This window comes from Rhinolophus sinicus, linkage group LG06 (assembly GCF_036562045.2).
Source record: "Rhinolophus sinicus isolate RSC01 linkage group LG06, ASM3656204v1, whole genome shotgun sequence".
Taxonomy (NCBI): domain Eukaryota; kingdom Metazoa; phylum Chordata; class Mammalia; order Chiroptera; family Rhinolophidae; genus Rhinolophus; species Rhinolophus sinicus.
In genome coordinates, this window is record NC_133756.1 from 33,881,044 (window position 1) to 33,899,488 (window position 18,445).

The following is an 18,445-nucleotide window of genomic DNA, read 5'->3' on the forward strand; positions in this document are numbered from 1 at the left end:
ATATGGATGGTAAATGCCATTCTGATGAGGTCTTAGACAGAAATGAAGAACATTATTATCAGAGAACGGAAAAAGTCTATCCTTCTTATAAAGTGGCAAAGAACTTGGCTGAATTATGTTTGTGTTTTAGTATTTCGTAGAAGGTAGAACTTGTGAACAACGAAACGTGATATTTAGCTGAAATTTCTAAGCAAAGTGTTGAAGGAGCAGCTTGGTTCCTCCTCATTGCTTGTAGTAAAATGCAAGAGGAGAGAAATGAATTGAAAACAAATTTGTTATATAAAACAAAACAAAAACAAAATAAAAACAGAACTTAAAAATGTGGAAAATTCTCAGCCTGTCCATATTACAAAAAATGAGTATGTTCAAAAGTGAACACAAAGGGTGTGGTGAACGACCATTTGATAAGGAGATTGGTATGAGTATCAACCACAGACCTAATCAGCCACCCCAGCAGAGACACTGCCAGTTTGAGCTGCAGGGGATGAAGATGGGATAAAATCAAGGAAGACTGTTGGACTTCTTGGGATTTAAAGGATAGGACCATAGAGCTATTTGTTGCAAACATGCAATGCTTCAAGACAAGGGAAGAATAAACATGAAGGCAATTTTTCAAGTCTATGAAGGCTGCCTCCTCAGTTTCAAAAGTGGGGGCTATTGCCTCACTTTTAACAGACCAGACAGCTGCCATCTAAAGCTTTGGGAGTAGGACAGCCTGAAGCCTTGGGAGCACAACAAAGAGCCCAGAGCATTAGGAAATAAATACCCTTTTTAATATCATGCTGGGATAGTGGGTGTTCACATAAAAAAAATAAATTGGATCCTTACATGACTTAAAATTTAATTCCAGGTAGACTTTAGAGTTAAAGATAAAAAGAAGAATTAAAATATTTTGCAAGATAAATAGGAGATCTTCATGACCACAGAGTAGGTAAAGATTTCTTAAATATGGTACAAAAAGTACTAATGGGGAAAGATTTGGTATATTTTACTTTATTAAAATGAAAGACTTCTCTTCATCAAAAAGACATCATAAAAAAAAGACACCATAGAGTGAAATTAAAATCCAGAGAAAAGGGGAAGATATTCACAACACATAAAACCAACAAAGAACTAGTAACCAGAATATATAAAGAAATTATATATATTTAGCAACATGTCCATATATATGTATATTTATTGCTATATATTTAGCAGCATGTACATACTTGATTGTTTTTTAAACAGTAGCAAGGAAACTCTTAGGGTAGAACTGAAAAGAAACTCAGATTTTCTTTCTAGAAAAATATTTAAACATAAAAACACATTCTTAATTTGTATATTGTATAAATTGTCTATTCTAATACTTAACATCTTTTCCTCTTAGGAAATACTTTATAGCTCACTAAAATTTTTCACACTGCAGTGAAAAATTTCACTGCATATACTTTCACCCATATACTTTCTAGCAAATGCTTTCAACAGAGACATCTAATCATCAAGAATTTTTATGACACTCATTAATAAATGCTAAAGTATATAATAAAAATACTCATTGATAAATCAAAGAAGTAAATATGTTATACAAAGCATTACCTATTGACTTGCTTTCTTGATTTTTTATATTTGTTGGTACAAAGTGTGGTCCTAAATTTAACTTTTCAAAATCACTCTTTCTAGGTTTAGGCTCAATTTTGAAGGAGACATACCTGGAAGAAATAAAATTAATCTAAATTAAAATAATTAGAAAATTTATAAAACTAATCTGAAAAACAAATTTGGATAAATGTGGTAAATCATATTTACCACATCTAAATCAGTCTCAGTTATATAGAGTTGGGTATTGTGTTAATATATTACAGGGCAAAGTCTAAGAGATTGGGACTGATTAAGTAGGAACTGAAAATATTGGTGATAATCACTTGAAATAGAGAGAGACAAGAAACTGCCGTTGTCATAAAATTGAGGGCCTCCAGGAAACTATGGTTCAGGAGCTGACTAACCCTGTTAGAAAAATATGCTGGAAAATTGTTAAATTAGATATTGGGGACACTGTCAGGCTTCAGTCAAAGAGGTAGGACATGGGGTTAGGATCAGTTCAGATACCAGAATAGTATACCAGATCACAGAGTTTATGTATTACAAACAGGAGTTTTTCTCCATTAAATTCTTTAACTGATTATATGGTTGGTATATAAGAAAGTTAATGGTATTATATAATTCATGATATTTCTGACCTCTAAATGCTTGTAACTCATAACTTCGTCCTCAGACACTCACTCTTAGTTGATATCGCCCAGTACCACACCTTTATTTTTATTTATTTTTTAAAAGATTTTAATTACAATATAGCTAACATATAATATTATATTAGTTACAGGTGTACACTATAGCTATTCAACATTTATATACTTAAAGAAGTGATCACCATGGTAAGTCCAGCAACCATTTGACACCGTACCACGTTATCACAATATTATTGACTATATTTCCTATGCTGTACAATATCTCCATGACTTATTTGTTTCACACCTGGAAATTTGAACCATTTATTCTCCTTCACCTTCCCCTTTAAATTCACCTTTTATATTCACCTTTAAATATTACCTATAGGCTGATGTCCCCCAAACTCTTTCTTGAACTCCCAATTTATATATCCAATTGCCACATGACTTATGCATTTAGATGTATTATAGCCATCTCAAACTTAACATACTCAAAACCAAATTCTTGCTTCCACCCCCTTCCCAGTCTGTTCCTCACCTAGGCTTCCCCTTCTCCATTCAACCAGAGGCTTAGGCCAGAAACTCTGCAGTCATCTTTGATTTCTTTCTCTCATTCCCCATTCCCAATTTGTGGGCAAATCTCACTGGATCTCTCTTTGAAATATATTCCAAATCCAACCACTTCTTTCCTCATTACTTGCACCCTAGTCCAAGACCCTTCATCTCTCATCTGAATTACTTCTATGCACCTCTAGCCTTCTCTTATCTACTCTCTGCTATCACTCTTGTCTCCTACAGTCTATTCTCAATGAAACCATGGGGACACCTGTAAAATATAAATTGTATTGTCATTTCTCTCCAGTTGTTTCCTGTCAGACTGAACAAAAAATTAAATTCTCACTGCAAGATAGAAACTTTCCCCCAATTCTCATATTTCTAAGTAGAGGGCTTACAACAAATGTCCCTCCAGGCTTCTCTCTGTGTACCTGCCTTCACCCCATGTAGAAGCATAGTGACTTTTCTGGCAATTTGATTTAAGGAAAGAAACTTACACTCCCACTTAAGGAATTTGGCCCTTGCTCTGCCCTCTGCCTGTAATATCCACCCCCCTCCCCCGTCAAACAGACTTATTTTACAAGACTGCTCAAATTTTCACCTCTTCAGAAAGGGCTTTTCTGTGTCACCCCCCAACAATAATCCCTGTCTATCTTAATTCCCTTAATTTACTATATTTTTCTTCATAGCATTTATATCTAGTGGATTTATACTACATATTCATTTATTTAGTTTATTATCTGCCTTCCACCTTATCCTAGAATGTAAATTGAGGGTGGAGTCTTTGTTTTGTTCACTGTTATATTACCAGCACCTAGAACAGTGGCTGGCAAATAGTACATGTGTAATAAATATTTGTTGAACGCACAAGTTGTTTTGGAAAATTTTTATTGAACTTTCTTATAATTTCTGACGAGTTTTTAGTTTATCCTCTTTGGGTTTTTCAATAAACAATCATTTAATCTTCATAAAATAAGGTGTCTGCTCCTTTCAAAACATTAAAAATTGTATTATGTTCTTATTTAATAACATTGGCAAGCACTTCCAGAATAGTGTGGCATACTAGTGAGAATGGGTATCCTTCTGCTTCTAAATTAGATGGGAATGTGTCAAGGGTTCCACCCTAAGGATGTTGGCTATACAGTCTTGTTAAGAAGATAAGTTTTTTTATCCTTATCTTACCAAGATATTCTAAAAAATACGTTTGTAGAATAGAGATGTTCAGATATAGATTTCCTTGTGGTGAAGAAGATGGGCTTTGGAGTTAGACTTTATTTTGTATCTTGACTCTGAGTATGTGAACTTCTGCAGAATATTGAATTTCTCTGAGTCTCAGTCAGAGGGTAATAACTACCTCATGGAGTTGCTGTAAGAATTATGTAAAATAAAGTTTAGAAATTGCTTAGCAAAATGTCTGGGACATAGTAAGAGTCAATGTGTGGTACTTTTCATTATTCCTGCAATTTACTTCACTTAGTCACATTTGTTTAATATAGTATTGGACTGCATTTTGTTAATATAGTAAGTGGTCGAGTGGCACTTATCCTGTTCTCTTAGATTGGCAACTAGGTGACTTTTTATTCTACAGCTGATTAAAAAGGAACAATAAATACACTGCATTCCACAAACATCCACCAATGTTTGGGGCTAGACATTTCCCCATGCCCCCAAATAGCAGCAGAAAACTGTAGTGGGGGGGTGTTATAGTTGGGGGGTTCAGAATTATTAGTCACTGACCTCACAGGGTCTGCTGTGGCTTTTCCCTATCTCATGAACGAGGGATGGGGCAGGGATGCTTTCTCTACAAAGCTGATGAGGGGTTTCCTAAGGAATCACTCAGAAAGACCGGTGCCTGCAAAAGATGGGATCTGCCATCTCACTCCTCAGTTGCACATGTTAGACAGCATACTTGTTGATTTGCCCCATGTCTAGCTACACGAAAAGAAGTTTGGAGAGGTTAAAATGAGGGGTGAAAGTAGAGCACACTACATACCATTGTTTGCTCTGGTAATGATGCTTGAGTTCCTAGGGGGGACAAATGGACACTAAGGTGATAACTAGGCTTGGCTATTTTGCTGGTCCCTCACCCAGATTGATGACTGCCAGGCTCGGGACCCTTATTAGAAAAAGTTGTGGAATATACTGGAGAGTATAGGAGTTGGAGGGAATTTGAAGAGGTGTAGCTGAAGGAGGCTCTCCTTAGTTGGGGAACTGGTCCTGCTATGGAACTCTCACCTGTGCCTCATTAGAAAGCTAAGCTCTTTTTTTAATTCATGCAATTACAAGGATTGCAATTTCTTGAGGGCAAACACTATGTCTAGTAGAGAAATTCTGAGGCTCTGCTTCCCTTGGGACAAACACTACCTCCCATCTTACCTCACCTCCAAATGCCTAACAGAGTGCTTATTACATAGTGGGCACATAGGAAAAACTTTTTTTAAAATTCAGATATAATTGACATATAACATTATATTGATTTTAGTTGTACAACATAATGATTGGATATCTGTATATATTACAAAATGATTACCACAAGTTCACTAACATCTGTCACCACACAGTTACAATTTTTTTCTTGTGATGAGAACTTTTAAGACCTACACTCTTAGCAAAAACAAACAAACAAACAAACAGCCTAGCACAGGTGAAACAGTTAAACTAATATTTTATTTTAGATATAAAAACATCTATATTTATCAATGATTTTATAATTCTTATGGTCAGACTTGAGGATTAAATATACATTTTTTTAAAAACTGGAACTATTTCTTTTTCGTCTGTAACTAGAAACCATCTAAATAGTCCTTTAAAACTTTGAAGACACTCACCCTAACACAGCTACACAGTGGTGCTTTTATTAAAGAGTTCTTTGACTACAGTCTCTAAATGTCTACAATTACTGATTTTTTTTACGTTTTCTTTTTCTTGTTGAGGCTATTTTTCCATTTATATTTTCTCAGAAGATCATCCATTATTACACTCATTTTTCAAAGCAGCTTAGTTATACAAAGTAGTCATTATAATTATTATAATTTCTTCTATATCCATAGTTATAGCTCTTTCCTCTGCTAATATCGTGCCTCTATGTGGCCTGTTTTTTCTCTTCAATGTCTCAAATTATGATCATTTTAACATTCTTTGACAGGTGTTAGACATACTAATTTTGCAAAATGCTTTTAAAGATTTAGTATGTTGATGAGAGGAAAGCCAAAGTTTGGTGGAGGTACTGGGAAATGACAGCATTTTTTGGGGGGATGGGGTGGGGGGCCTTCAGTAAATGCCCCCTACACGATTTATAGGAAATAAATTGTATTATTTATTCAGGTGGCTTCTTCTGTATGTCCTTAGAGGTAGGGCTTAGGTTCAACTAGATTCTCAATGATGGTTCTGTAGGTTAGTTGTAATTTTGATGTGATCATGAGAAGAGATGAGCACAGGATTTACCTACTCCGCCATCTTGACCAGAAATCAGAAATGGTTTTTTAAATCCTTTTTTCCTGATTATATCTGTCCTTAAGATACATATTTTCTAAAGTTTTCTTCTGTTTTCTCTCATAAATACACCTTATTAGGAGTCACCTCTTCTGATTACCTTTATCTCCCCCCTTCATCTAAGTCCCCCCGTGATTTCTCCTTGACTACTCATTTGAGTGAGTGTGCATTCCTTCAGCACCTATAGAGGTCAGGGAATTTGAGACTCTAGTAATAGTCAGTGAGAGAGAATATTATTTTGCAGTGCATCAGTGGTAAACAAGCTGTCACAGGAGGGTCCCTTGATTGAGGGAGTGACAAATGAAGAGGCCACTAGAAATGGCTCTCAAACTTCTAGCTGTGTATTGGAATCTCTGGGGTGCTTTGAAAAAATGTCCATGCTTAGATTCTTCCCCACTGGTAATATCATGACCTCTGGGATAGGGATTAGCATCTTTTTTCAAAGCTCTCAAGTGAGCAGCCACTGTTCAGAAACCCTGCTCTAGAGTCTCAGATTTCTCCAAGTATATGCAGTAAGTGGGAGCTTCTTTTAGCTGCAGAGAAGGGAAAGTGTTTAGCCCGATAGTAATAGCCTTCCCAGAATCCTCATGGGGCCTTAAAAGAGCCTGTGTCCATGTAACTAAGAAATAGTGCGGGTAGTCACAAGCAATGCATGAATCTGTTTCCACTCATTTAAATGTCTCCCTCTTCTCTATCCTTCCTGCTCCCATCCTGCCCCGCCCCACCCCGCCCCACTTACCTATTAGAAGTCACACTTTACCTAAAATTTTGGAAGTGATTGCCATATGTAAACATGGCTCAAGTGTATCTCATTACTATCTTATTTTTAATGATTAGAATATATGACTACATGTTGCAAAACTACAGGTTATATTTTTGTTGTTGGGTGTGTTGTTATTTTGAGTTCCTACTGTATGTTGGGGCATTTTAAGTTTGTCATTAATCCATTTAACTCTCACAACAACCCTATGGGAGAATGCTATTATTATCCCCACTGTAAAGATGCAGAGACTGAGGCACAAAGAGGTTATATAACTTGTCCAAGGTTACAGAGAGAAGGAAGCAAAGCTAAGATACAAACCGTAAACCGTATCCTCTTTATCTCTATGCTAAGCTAATGTCACGCAGAGTATAAGGCATGTATTGAACTTAAAGGAAGAAGGAATTTGGCCGATTAAATTTCACTATAGGTTGCAACTGTAGTCTCTTCATATTTAATTACCTTTTCTATATGCAAGTTTATCCTTCTGTCATAAAAGTATTTCTAAAAGGAATAGTCTTTTGACAGGTCTCAGTGTAGATATATTTTTAGGAAAATAATTATTTTAACGAGAAGCCCCTATTAATTTAAAGGAAAACGTTTTTAATCTGTCCGCTTGCCCCTAACTTATTCCTACTTCTTACTACTTTATATGTGGTAAAATTGATAATTTTACATGATAATCCAGTATTGAATGCTTAAGTGACGGAGAAATCACTTCATCTTTCTTTTTAAATTTCCTTATTCTAAGTAATTTTAAAAAGGGACTTTTGTTAAAATGAATATGGATCTTTCATAAAAAGTCCAATTATAAGAAGTTGCAGAGAAGAGTAAATTAGGTGCTTATTGAGAAATCGTAAAGACTATATAGGGAAAGTACTGAGGGATGTTTTTGAAAGATTATAAAACTCTGTTTATCAGGAAAGTAATCCTAGGAAGATCCTTCCAGCAAATTTTGGGTACTTGTGGCCATCACCTTTATCAGTTCCCATTTATCCAAGAAAAATGCAGCAATCCTGAGCTAACAATGACATTGAAAAGATATCTCTGGGAGTAACTGAGGAAGAAGCCCTAAGAATTTTAATGGTTCTCAATCCTAGCTTTACGTAAGAATCATCTGGGAGATCTTAAAAACAGTAATGCCTGGGCTCTAGTCCAAACTCATTAAAGTAGAATGCAATTATTTGAAAGCTCCCCAGGTAATACTGATGTGCAGGGGTTGAAAATGACTACTCTGAAAGCAAAGCTCCGCTACAAATAAACCTGGGCAGTTTTCATCAATTAGGTGATCACAGCACCACGTTGAGAGTTGCTCTGATATTCAGCAAGTGACGGAAAAAACAGGTATGGATGTTGGTATTAGGCCCCATGATTAGAGTGGGACATAAGCCAAAGCAGTGACTCATAGGGTGGAACACAGACCAGTGGCATCAGCATTACCTGGGAACTTACTAGACGTGCAAATTGTCAGGCTCCGGCCAACACCTACTAAATCAATAACTCTGCAAGTGGGGCTCAGCAATCTGGAGGGCTTTAACGATTTCTCCACGTTTAAGAACCAGAGTGCTAGAGCAGGGCTTTGAGAGCATTAGTGTCCTAGGAATCATTTGTGGGATCTTGTTGAAGCAGCTTCTGTCTGGCATGGGGTCAGAGATTCTGCATTTCCAAACAAGTTCCCACGTGATACTGATGCTGCTAGATGGAAGACCACACTTTGAACAGCAAGAGGCTAGAGGTCAAAAAAGAAAGAAGCATGCAGTTACCAGAAAGTGTCTGGTCCGGGAGGTGGCAGATACTACGTCAAGTTTAGGTTAAGCTGAAAGCTGTGTGAATTAGATGGGACCTCCTGGATCAGTGTAGGAGTGAGGTTTGTGAGCATTGGTGGAGAGTCACATCTTAGTTATAATGAACATGAATTAGAAATCCAGGAGGTGTATCTCAAGATTTGGAGGAACTGAATCTATCCAACATAATCAATGTAACCAGCATATCATTCTGGATATGAAGATAGAAGTTTTCCGTCTTATGCTCTGTTATTTAAGCAATTATTTTGTTATGACTAGAAAAGGACTCACTGCCAAGATGTGTTGCTTCCTGGAAGAGGCCGTTTCCGGAGATACTATGAATCTAGGAAAAGGGTCAGATGTTCTGAGGAGACCTTATAATTTTTGATGACTTCTTTTGCTATGTAATGATATTTCTAAAACCCAAATCTGAATAAGCACTGCCCTGTTTAAACTCTTCAGTGGCTCCTCACTTCTTTCCCAGGCTCATCAGGCCTTCGGTGATCTGGCCTTTCCTTACCTCTTTAGCCTCAAATCTCTAGCCCACCTCTAGTCTCTATCCCATATCCTAGTCAAGTCTGGCAACCCTGAACTACTTTTGTTCCTCAAATGAACTGGGCTTTCCTTTGCCTCTGGCTGGCCTTTGTTCATATTATTGCCTTGGCATGGAACATGTTTCCGTCCTTTCAATCTTGTTGTCTCTTCACTAACTCTCTGGGTTTCACCTGAGGTGCCATCTCCTCTAGGAGATGAGCTTCATGTTAGGAATCTCTCTGCAGCAACGGATGTTTGCCTGTTCACTTATTTGAATCTCCCCACCCTCTGCCGCCATTGAACTTTAATACACAGGGATACTTCACTGTTGCTGTTATATCCCCAGAGCACAAGAGTCACTCAATCAACACTAATAGGATAAAATCAATAAATGAAAATGACAGTACCATGTGATAGCAGAGCTATTGTTAACAAAAATAAACAAAAGTTATCTGTAAGGATTTTTTTCCCTGAACTTAGTTTCATGCCCCAGAAAAAACACTAAGTTGTATCAGAATGAGAATTTTTCAAGTATGAGTGAAATCTAGTATTATATTACATAGCAATTTAGGTTTCACTTCTGGATATAGAAGACTAGATGGTTTGGACCAGCTGTGTTCCTGAGAACAACTGGAAAAAGTGGACAAAATGTTAAAACGTTTGTTTAAAGATAGCTGAGAGCGCCCTGAAAGCAGTAAGAAATTAAGACGCCAAGAGTGAGGAAAAGAGAGAAGCTCAGAGAGATTCTATTGATTCTATGTCTTAGTATTTCTTTTGTCTGGGCTCACCTCTACATTTCTGATGCCCAGAAAAATTATATAGCATTACATATACGTATACAATGTTTACGTACTACACTGAGTATGCAATGCCAATAAAAGACCAAGTGTAACAGACTGCTCCTTGTAAGTACACAGAGAAACTTCTTACTTAATTTTCTAGATGGACATTTTTTGAGTGTGTGTAGTATACTGGTTCAAGTTTAAAATAAATCCTGACACTAATTTGTGGTAATATAATACAACTCAAGAAAAGTCTTTCTTTAAAAATTCAGAATTATAATTACTCTCTGCAATTACCATGTACAATAGTGAAATATTGTAATAAATATTTTACAAACTAGGAATATTCAAAATGCTAATCTAGTATGTTGTAACTCATAACCATTATGAAATATACCTATGTTTGACAAAGCTTACATTTAATATAGACTGCATAATCTAAAACAAATCTAAAGTAATGCTTTAAAACTCCAAACTGAAAGTTTGAAGTAATTATGATGGTTACCTTTTTGTTTTTTTAATACCATGTGACTTGTTTTCTGTACTCTCTGGTACTGTCTTAGATGTGGATGCAGCAATAATAGCCTCTTCAAATTCCGACTGACAATCAAATGTCAAGGGTGTAACTAAAGTCTTTTCCTTTATGTGACTCTGAAGATAGTTTTTCTGCAACAAAGCCAAAGTATAACACTGAAAAAAAGAATACTTTTCACATAGGGAAAATCTTGTGTGGAAAGGACAAAAATAACCTCACTTTATACACACACACACACACACACACACACACACACACACAATTTATGTGGAGGTCAATAATGGAAAAATAATACAGACAGAAGTTGGGGGTCTTGTGTACGTACCAACGTTTTTTATTCCATTGCTGTGTGACCTGAGCTGCCCTTTCCTATTTATGAAATGAGAGTGTTGGACTAGGTAATCATGACATTTCCCTCCTAATTCTTTGAAATTAAGAATTTAAGAATAACCTATGCATTTAGCAAAGATAATATTAATACATAGAGTTATTGGAAACATAGAGGCCTGTCTCTCCAATCTGTTCCTCTTCCTATCACCATGTACATGGTGACTCACTCATCAACACTCATCTAATCGTATGAGCCGGAAACAGAGCTAAGAAAGCAATCAAAAGAGGACTTTGTTTAAATATTTATATAGATGGACTGAAGAGGAAAAAGGATATAGCTAAAGAGTGAGTGAAGGAGCCAAAAATTTTCTCTAAAAAATCCTCACAGCACAGAGGAATGGAGAGAGCAAAAATTTGAAAGCAAGTCAAAGTACATGGGAACTTTTGTGTCTGTCAAAGAAGGATTAAACACTACGGGAATTGCCTTCTTACTGTAAACAACCAGAAAACCAGACAAAATATATACAAACAACTGTAAGCAGTCATTAGAAAACAAGCAGAGCAGGACTGTGACCCCTGAAAATGGGAAACAAATGAGGTAAGTCCCACAATAGCCCAGCTTACTTCTTGGAGGCAGTTTCCAGGCTGAGGCACAGTGAAGGACAATTCAAAGCCAATCTTGTGGCCTTGACCTTGTTGAGTTTAAGAGACAGATTGCACCAGCAATCACACTCTTGGGTATTCACTCCAGAGAAATAAAAATTTATGTTCATTCAAAAACCTGTACACAAATATTCACTTTCTTTTATCTTATTTTTTTTATCAGCTTTATTTTGAAAAACGAAATATTGAAAACAACCCAAATGTCCTTCAATGGGTAAGTGAAACTTTGTACATCCACATGGCAGAATACTATTCAGCAACAAAATTTATATATTATTTATAATAATAAAGTTAATAAAACTTAGATGGACCTCAAGGGTATTATGCTTAGTGAAAAGTCAATGTCACAGTTTTACACACTGAACGATTCCATTTATACAGCATTCTCAAAATTACTATGGAGATGGAGAACAGAGGGACAGAGACGGGGAATGGGGTGGGGGTGTGGATACAAATACAAAGAAGTAACACGAAGGAGTTCTATTATGGTGATGGAAATGTGCTGTATCTTGAATGTGGTGGTGGTTACACAAATCTATAATGGGATAAAATTGCTTAAAACTACCCATACAAATGACCAAACGAATGCTGAAAACTATTATATAAATAAACTTTGTAGTCTGGTTAACAGTAATATAAAAGTGTTGTCAGTATTGGTTATGACTCATACTGGTTTTGATATTGTACAATTTTATCCCCTTATAGATTTATGTAACCACCACCATAGTCAAGAGGCAGCACTATATATCAGTCACCACTGTGGGCAACTGGGTGAAAGGTACATGGGACTGTACTATTTCTGCAACTTCCTGTGAGTCTGTAATTATTTTAAAATAAAAATTTTAAAAAACAAAAAAAGCAATTACCAAAGTTATTTATATATTGTTATCTCATTTTTTTGTCATTTAAAAAGCAAATAGAAGTAATCCACCTTCATAAATATGTTCATTCACGTAAGAGTTCCTCTCTGTGGTGTCTTTGATTTTTCAGACTCTGTGTGCTTATATATGCCTCATTTATTCACATTGTTATATTATTTTGCAAGTCTTTGTGTAACCAAATTACATTGCTCATATGTGCTAAAAACCCGGTTTTTGATGACTATGTTCTTTATTAATATTTTATATTGAATTTCATAAGAGTTTCACCTTTTTACTTTAATTTCTATGAAACTTAATTATTTCTAATTTGGTAACTATACCAAATATTTTCTTTCTTTTAATAAACCAACAAATAATTTTTAATGTGTTTAACATATTAGTAAGGACTATAGGTATAGTCACATTTACTATTTGACTGCCTGAAATTTTTCTTTTTTAATCTTAAGCAGTTTAGATACATCATATTCTAATACAGCAGCTATCAATAAGTTACCTTGTATAGCTAATTAATTCTTTATAGTATTCACTTATATAGATGATTCTTTCAATTAATATAATTGTTTTTTTACAAATTATACCTTCACATTAATGCTTCATTAAAAAATAATAATTATTCACATTTGAAATGATGACCTTTCAATAATCAAATTATATTTTAGCTTTTATTTTTACGAACCTTTATTCTTCTGGCCAAGAGTATCTTTTCTTGCTCATCCAGAATATCTAACTTCTCTAAGATTTTTTGTGCCATTGTCAGTCAGTAAATTCCTATTTAAAAAGGAGAAAAAGGAAGAAATCTCTAAAACAATTTAAACATATAATTGATTATTTAGGCATAAGTTAAGAAACTCACCTTTAAATTACTGTTTTAAGTAAAAAATAAAACTATGTAGATCATAGAATAAATCATAGAATTGTAGAGGTACCCAAGTTTTTTTGATGGAAGTTCACATGATCAGAATTCCCAGATGTGTGTGGATCCCAGGAATTTTTAAACGTATGATAAAGGTGATTTGAAGAAAGTTCAAGATTACCATATAAGAACCAGACATGACACATACTTGAAGGACATTCAGCTTGATTTGTATCTGTTTTCTTTCTTTTTGTTGTGATATAATTTTAATGAAAGTAAATGTGAAGAGCTCACATTTATATAATCAATTGCATTCAAATTAAATTGGTCAATGATCCAAGACTGGTAATATGGCACTTAGAAGGCAATCAGTCACACAGAGGAACAGCAGCCAAGCTGGTTAGGTCCTATTGCCGTAACTAGTTCATATTTTCTAGTTAATTAATATTACTGCAAATTTCATTTGAGGTCAGGTGGCCCACTTTAGGCTTGAGGAACTGAATGTTAGATATGAGGATGTAGTCAAATTTATTTTTATTTTTTGATTGAAAAATTAAAAGCCACAAAGTACCTTTCAATGTAATACAAATAGCTAGGGGCAGAATGGAGGCAAGGATTAGAATATTAACCCAAAGCTTCCCCTATTTATTTTTAAAATTGAGTAGATGATTATTCATTCAACATATTTTTGTTCAGTGAACTGAATAGGTTCCAGGGGCATTTAAGTGTAAAAGTTATATGGTTCATAGAAAGTACTGAATTCATCAATATTTCTAAAAATATCAATGTCCACAATAAGGTTCTTTGTAGCTCAAAAAATCTATGCTATTTCTCTCATATTATATTATTCAATCAACATCACACAAAGAAAATAATACATGAAAAGACAAGGATTTAGCATCCTACGTTAAAAGCTCATAATATTTTGTACTTAATTTCTTTTAGCTCTCTTTTCTACCCTCTTTCCTCACCATATATTAGCCTGGGTGTGAATTCCTGGTTCTCTGAGAATGCCTTCCCATTCTTGCTTGCCCTCTGCTATTATGTTACATCCAGACACTCCACCTCCACACCATGATGTAGTCCAATGTGTCTTAGTCCAAAAGGACTTAGTCTGGGCCATTGGGCTGAAGGCAAATAACCTGCCTTGTTCTGAACCACATAACTTAGGATGCAGGTCAGGAAGGGGAGATGCAGATTGTTAGTACAGTGTGAATGTCTAAGACTGAGTCTCTTACAAGAGAGTGGGGGACAGATTTTGGAAGAGAATATGGATTAGCTGAACATCATGTACTGTCTTTTCAGACCCAGGAACCAGCCCTCTCACATATCCAAAAAACAACCAAAGGAATTTTATTATAATAGTTTCTGTGTTTCCCTGAAACAAAATATGAGTTCAGGGGGGTGGGCAATGTTCCCATATTTCTCATCAACTTCTTTTATTGGGGACAAAAATTTCTACTTCTCAATAAGAGATAGAATGGTAAATAACTGGAAGAACCAATATATTGAAGTGACTGAGTCTCCCAGTAAAGGGAAGGTATAAATTACATGAGGGACAGCTGAGACGTGCTGCTTACTTGTGAGAGGGAACAGAAAGCAGGTCTTTTTAAAGAGTAAGGTGTCTTACACCTTTTATTTTTAGAGTCCTTCATCTTCAACAACCCATCAGACATACCGTGTTTTCCCGAAAATAAGACCTAGCCGGACAATCAGCTCTAATGCGTCTTTTGGAGCAAAAATTAATATAAAACCCGGTCTTATTATATTACATTATATCATATCATATCATATCATATATCATATCATATCATATCATATCATATCATATCATATCATATCATATCATATCATATTGTACCAGGTCTTATGTTATAGTAAAATAAGACCAGGTCTTACATTAATTTTTGCTCCAAAAGACGTATTAGAGCTGATTGTCCAGCTAGGTCTTATTTTCGGGGAAACAATTTTCGGTATTAAGATGCACCAAAAATCCCATTTTACACACAAACACACACACAGTTATAATTTTAAAAAATTTTTATGTTTTTTATTTAAAATTATTTTGCTATGAGTAAATTATTTAGCTATGATATAATTTCTGGCAAATCACTGTGCATGTCATGAATTTTTGTGAAATGAGAAAAACGAACCAATTATTTTCGAGGGTCAATGAGAATTTTATGAATACTAAATTTGACAGTTAATGAAATTGACAGAATGTTATTAATTTTACTTTTGCAGTTTTATTTTCATATTTTGGAGCCTTTTATTTTCAGTTTGCAAATGTTTCCCTTAGCCTTTGGCAATGTGCCAATGGTTCTTAATGGATGAATAGCCCTGGAAAAAAGTGGAGGTGAGGAAACACCATGGACTAACTTGCTTGCTTTCATCATTATACCAAGCGTGCCAAGGACCTAGCTTGTGTCTCTTCAAATAAATGCTGAGAGCAAAGGAAAATCAGGTCTAATAAGATGGTGTATCTCAACGGCTTTGCCTGAACAAAAATACTAATCTATTAACGCAAAATGTATCAAGACTACATTAAGTGTTCCTCAATAAGACCCATGTTTCAGTCTTTTCTTGATTCAATCTTTAATGTCTACTTTAAACCAGCATATTTCATACTTCTACTTCATATTTCTACTTCTATGGGCATATGTTCTACATTATTCTTTTTCTATGAGCACAGATTATCATTTGATGATGAACATTTATCTGTTCATTTGGCCACTGGCTACCTAAAGGTATTACATGAAAGACATCGTGCTAGAATTCTATCACATTTACTGAGAAAGTTGCCACCTGGCAGACATTTTTCTTTGTGACGTCTACCTTCCTAGCAAGGCAGATGGCCTCCAAACACCACCAATTTCACTAAGAAAATAGAGACCGTCAGGTAAGAACTCCATCAACTTCTACCTCTAATACCAAAGTCTTTTCTGTATCCATTCCCATCTTAGCTATATTTTAATTTTAATGGAAGTGTTGCCGCTCCTATTCAAAGCGAATTACTCCCAATATACTTTAAACTCTCCTACCTCTTGCCTCCTTAAAGAGTTATTTGAATTGGTTGTCCTCTCGCTTCTGTATGGGTCATCTTTTTTCTTTACCAATTTCTTCTCCTTAGCATGCTGTCTCTTCTATTAAAAAAAAAAAAAAATTATTCCGCTGACACTACTAGCCATTATTCTTGCTCATCTTCCCTTTATTGCCAAATTTCTTATGTATCAGTCTACTTTAGGGTTCCTAATTTCTTATATCCCTTTTCCTTCTCAATCTACCATCATCTGGCTTCCTTCTAAACTATACCACTAAATCTGCTTTTATAGGGCACCAGGGTCACCGTCTTATAAATTAGTGGACACGTTTCTGGTCTTTTTTACCATATTTGAGTGTTTACAACGTTTGCTGATGTTAACCATTGCTTTCTATGGATCTCCCTTCTTTTGGTTTCTATGACAACAATCACATCTTCTTACCTTCTCTGAAGATTCCTTGTCAGTGTCTTCAACTCGCTCTTCTTCCTTAGATCACTGCCTAAATACTACTGTTCCTAAATGCTCAGGCATCTCTTCCATTATTCCATATATTCCTCAGGATGACCTCCCAAATCCATAGTTTATCTACCACTATCTATTTCCAAACATAATGTCCCGTTGAGTTCCAAATCTATATACCTAGCTCAATCCAGATTTCTCACAGGTAGCTCAAATATAGGCCTAAAAGTAAACCCATCCTTCCTTGCCCATAGCCAAAAATCTTTTCCAACCTTTATTATCACATCAGTTACCTCTTAGGCATCCAGTCCATGAACTTAGGAGTTGTAATGGTTCTTAATCCTAGTTACACTGCAGAATGAACTTCAAATCTTTCAAATACAACTCCCAGTTGTCACCTCAGGCCTGCTAAGTCAGGATTTCCACAGGTGAAGACTAGGGATCTATATTTTTAAAGCTATTCTCATGCACCCCAAACCAGGATTTGGCCATCACTCTCCTAGAAAACTCCCTCTTAACCCTTCCCTAAATATACAATCACTTTCTCTTATATAGGATATAGGTAACATATTTGTTTATATTAGTTTTTCTCCTCTTATCCATTCACAATGCTATTGCTTCAGTTTAGGATTCCTTAACTCGCTGTCTGGATTATTGCAATAGTTTCAAAATACGTCTATACATTTGATCCATTCTATCATTCACATTTGTCAGATTTTTTTTTTTTTTTTTTCAGAAAAATACAATCACATGCCTCTGTGATTAAAGCTTCGACCCATACCTACAGCTTTCAGGACCAAAGTCAAGCTCCTTGATTTATCATGCAAGTCTCATGGTTTGGTCTCTGACTAAGTCTTTAACCTCATCTGCCTCTTCCTCATGTATACTTGATATCCCAGTCCTGATGAACTCGCAATTCCTCAAATGTGTTGTATATTCTTTTACTGGTTGCTTTGCATTTGCTGTTCCCTCTCCCTAAAAATGCTGTTCTTCCATTCCCTACATTTCTAAGTCCTATTCATCCTTTAAGACTCAACACAAATAACACCTCTGGGGGGAAGTTTTCCCTGATACACTATGTCCAATGTCTGTGCTCAAATGATAGTCTGCGTATACTGCTATCCTAGTATGTATCACACTCTTATAGCATTTGACATACTTGTTTTATTTCCCTTCTGTACTATGTGCTTCTTGAAGGCAGGGACCATGTCTAATTCATTTTTGTACCTCTGATACCTAACAACCTAAATGAATTAGTTAACCATCAGCAAGAAAGGAAATGGACAACTGTACATGCTATGATTGCTTTTAGCCTGCATTTACATTCATGAGAATACACAAATCTATGACAATGTTCTGTTGTGATCCTTCTGGATCAAGCCACAGAACTGAAAAAAATATTGCTTTCTCTCCCATTTTTAAACTTAGAATGGCAGCATAGTGTGCTGGTTAAAAACATGGACTCTGAAGTCAGGCTACCTGGGTTTGAATCCTTGGCTCTTCTACTTACCAGCTGTGTGACAGTGGTCTACTTGCTGCATCTCTCTGTGTTACCCTATCTGTGAAATGGGA

General features: G+C 35.6%; 1 protein-coding gene across 1 annotated transcript in view; it reads right to left on the reverse strand.

The window, feature by feature from the left end:
* The window catches only part of LG06H1orf141 (linkage group 06 C1orf141 homolog), a 163,133-nt gene that overhangs the window by 13,527 nt on the left and 131,161 nt on the right, over positions 1-18,445 (reverse strand). Inside the window, exons 4-7 of the mRNA XM_019730956.2 lie at positions 16,415-16,516; positions 13,197-13,288; positions 10,617-10,777; positions 1,576-1,688 (exon numbers count right to left, since the gene is read on the reverse strand). Of these exons, the coding sequence (XP_019586515.2) occupies positions 1,576-1,688; positions 10,617-10,777; positions 13,197-13,271 (349 nt within the window). The 5' untranslated portion in view covers positions 13,272-13,288; positions 16,415-16,516. The remainder of the gene's footprint in view (positions 1-1,575; positions 1,689-10,616; positions 10,778-13,196; positions 13,289-16,414; positions 16,517-18,445) is intronic.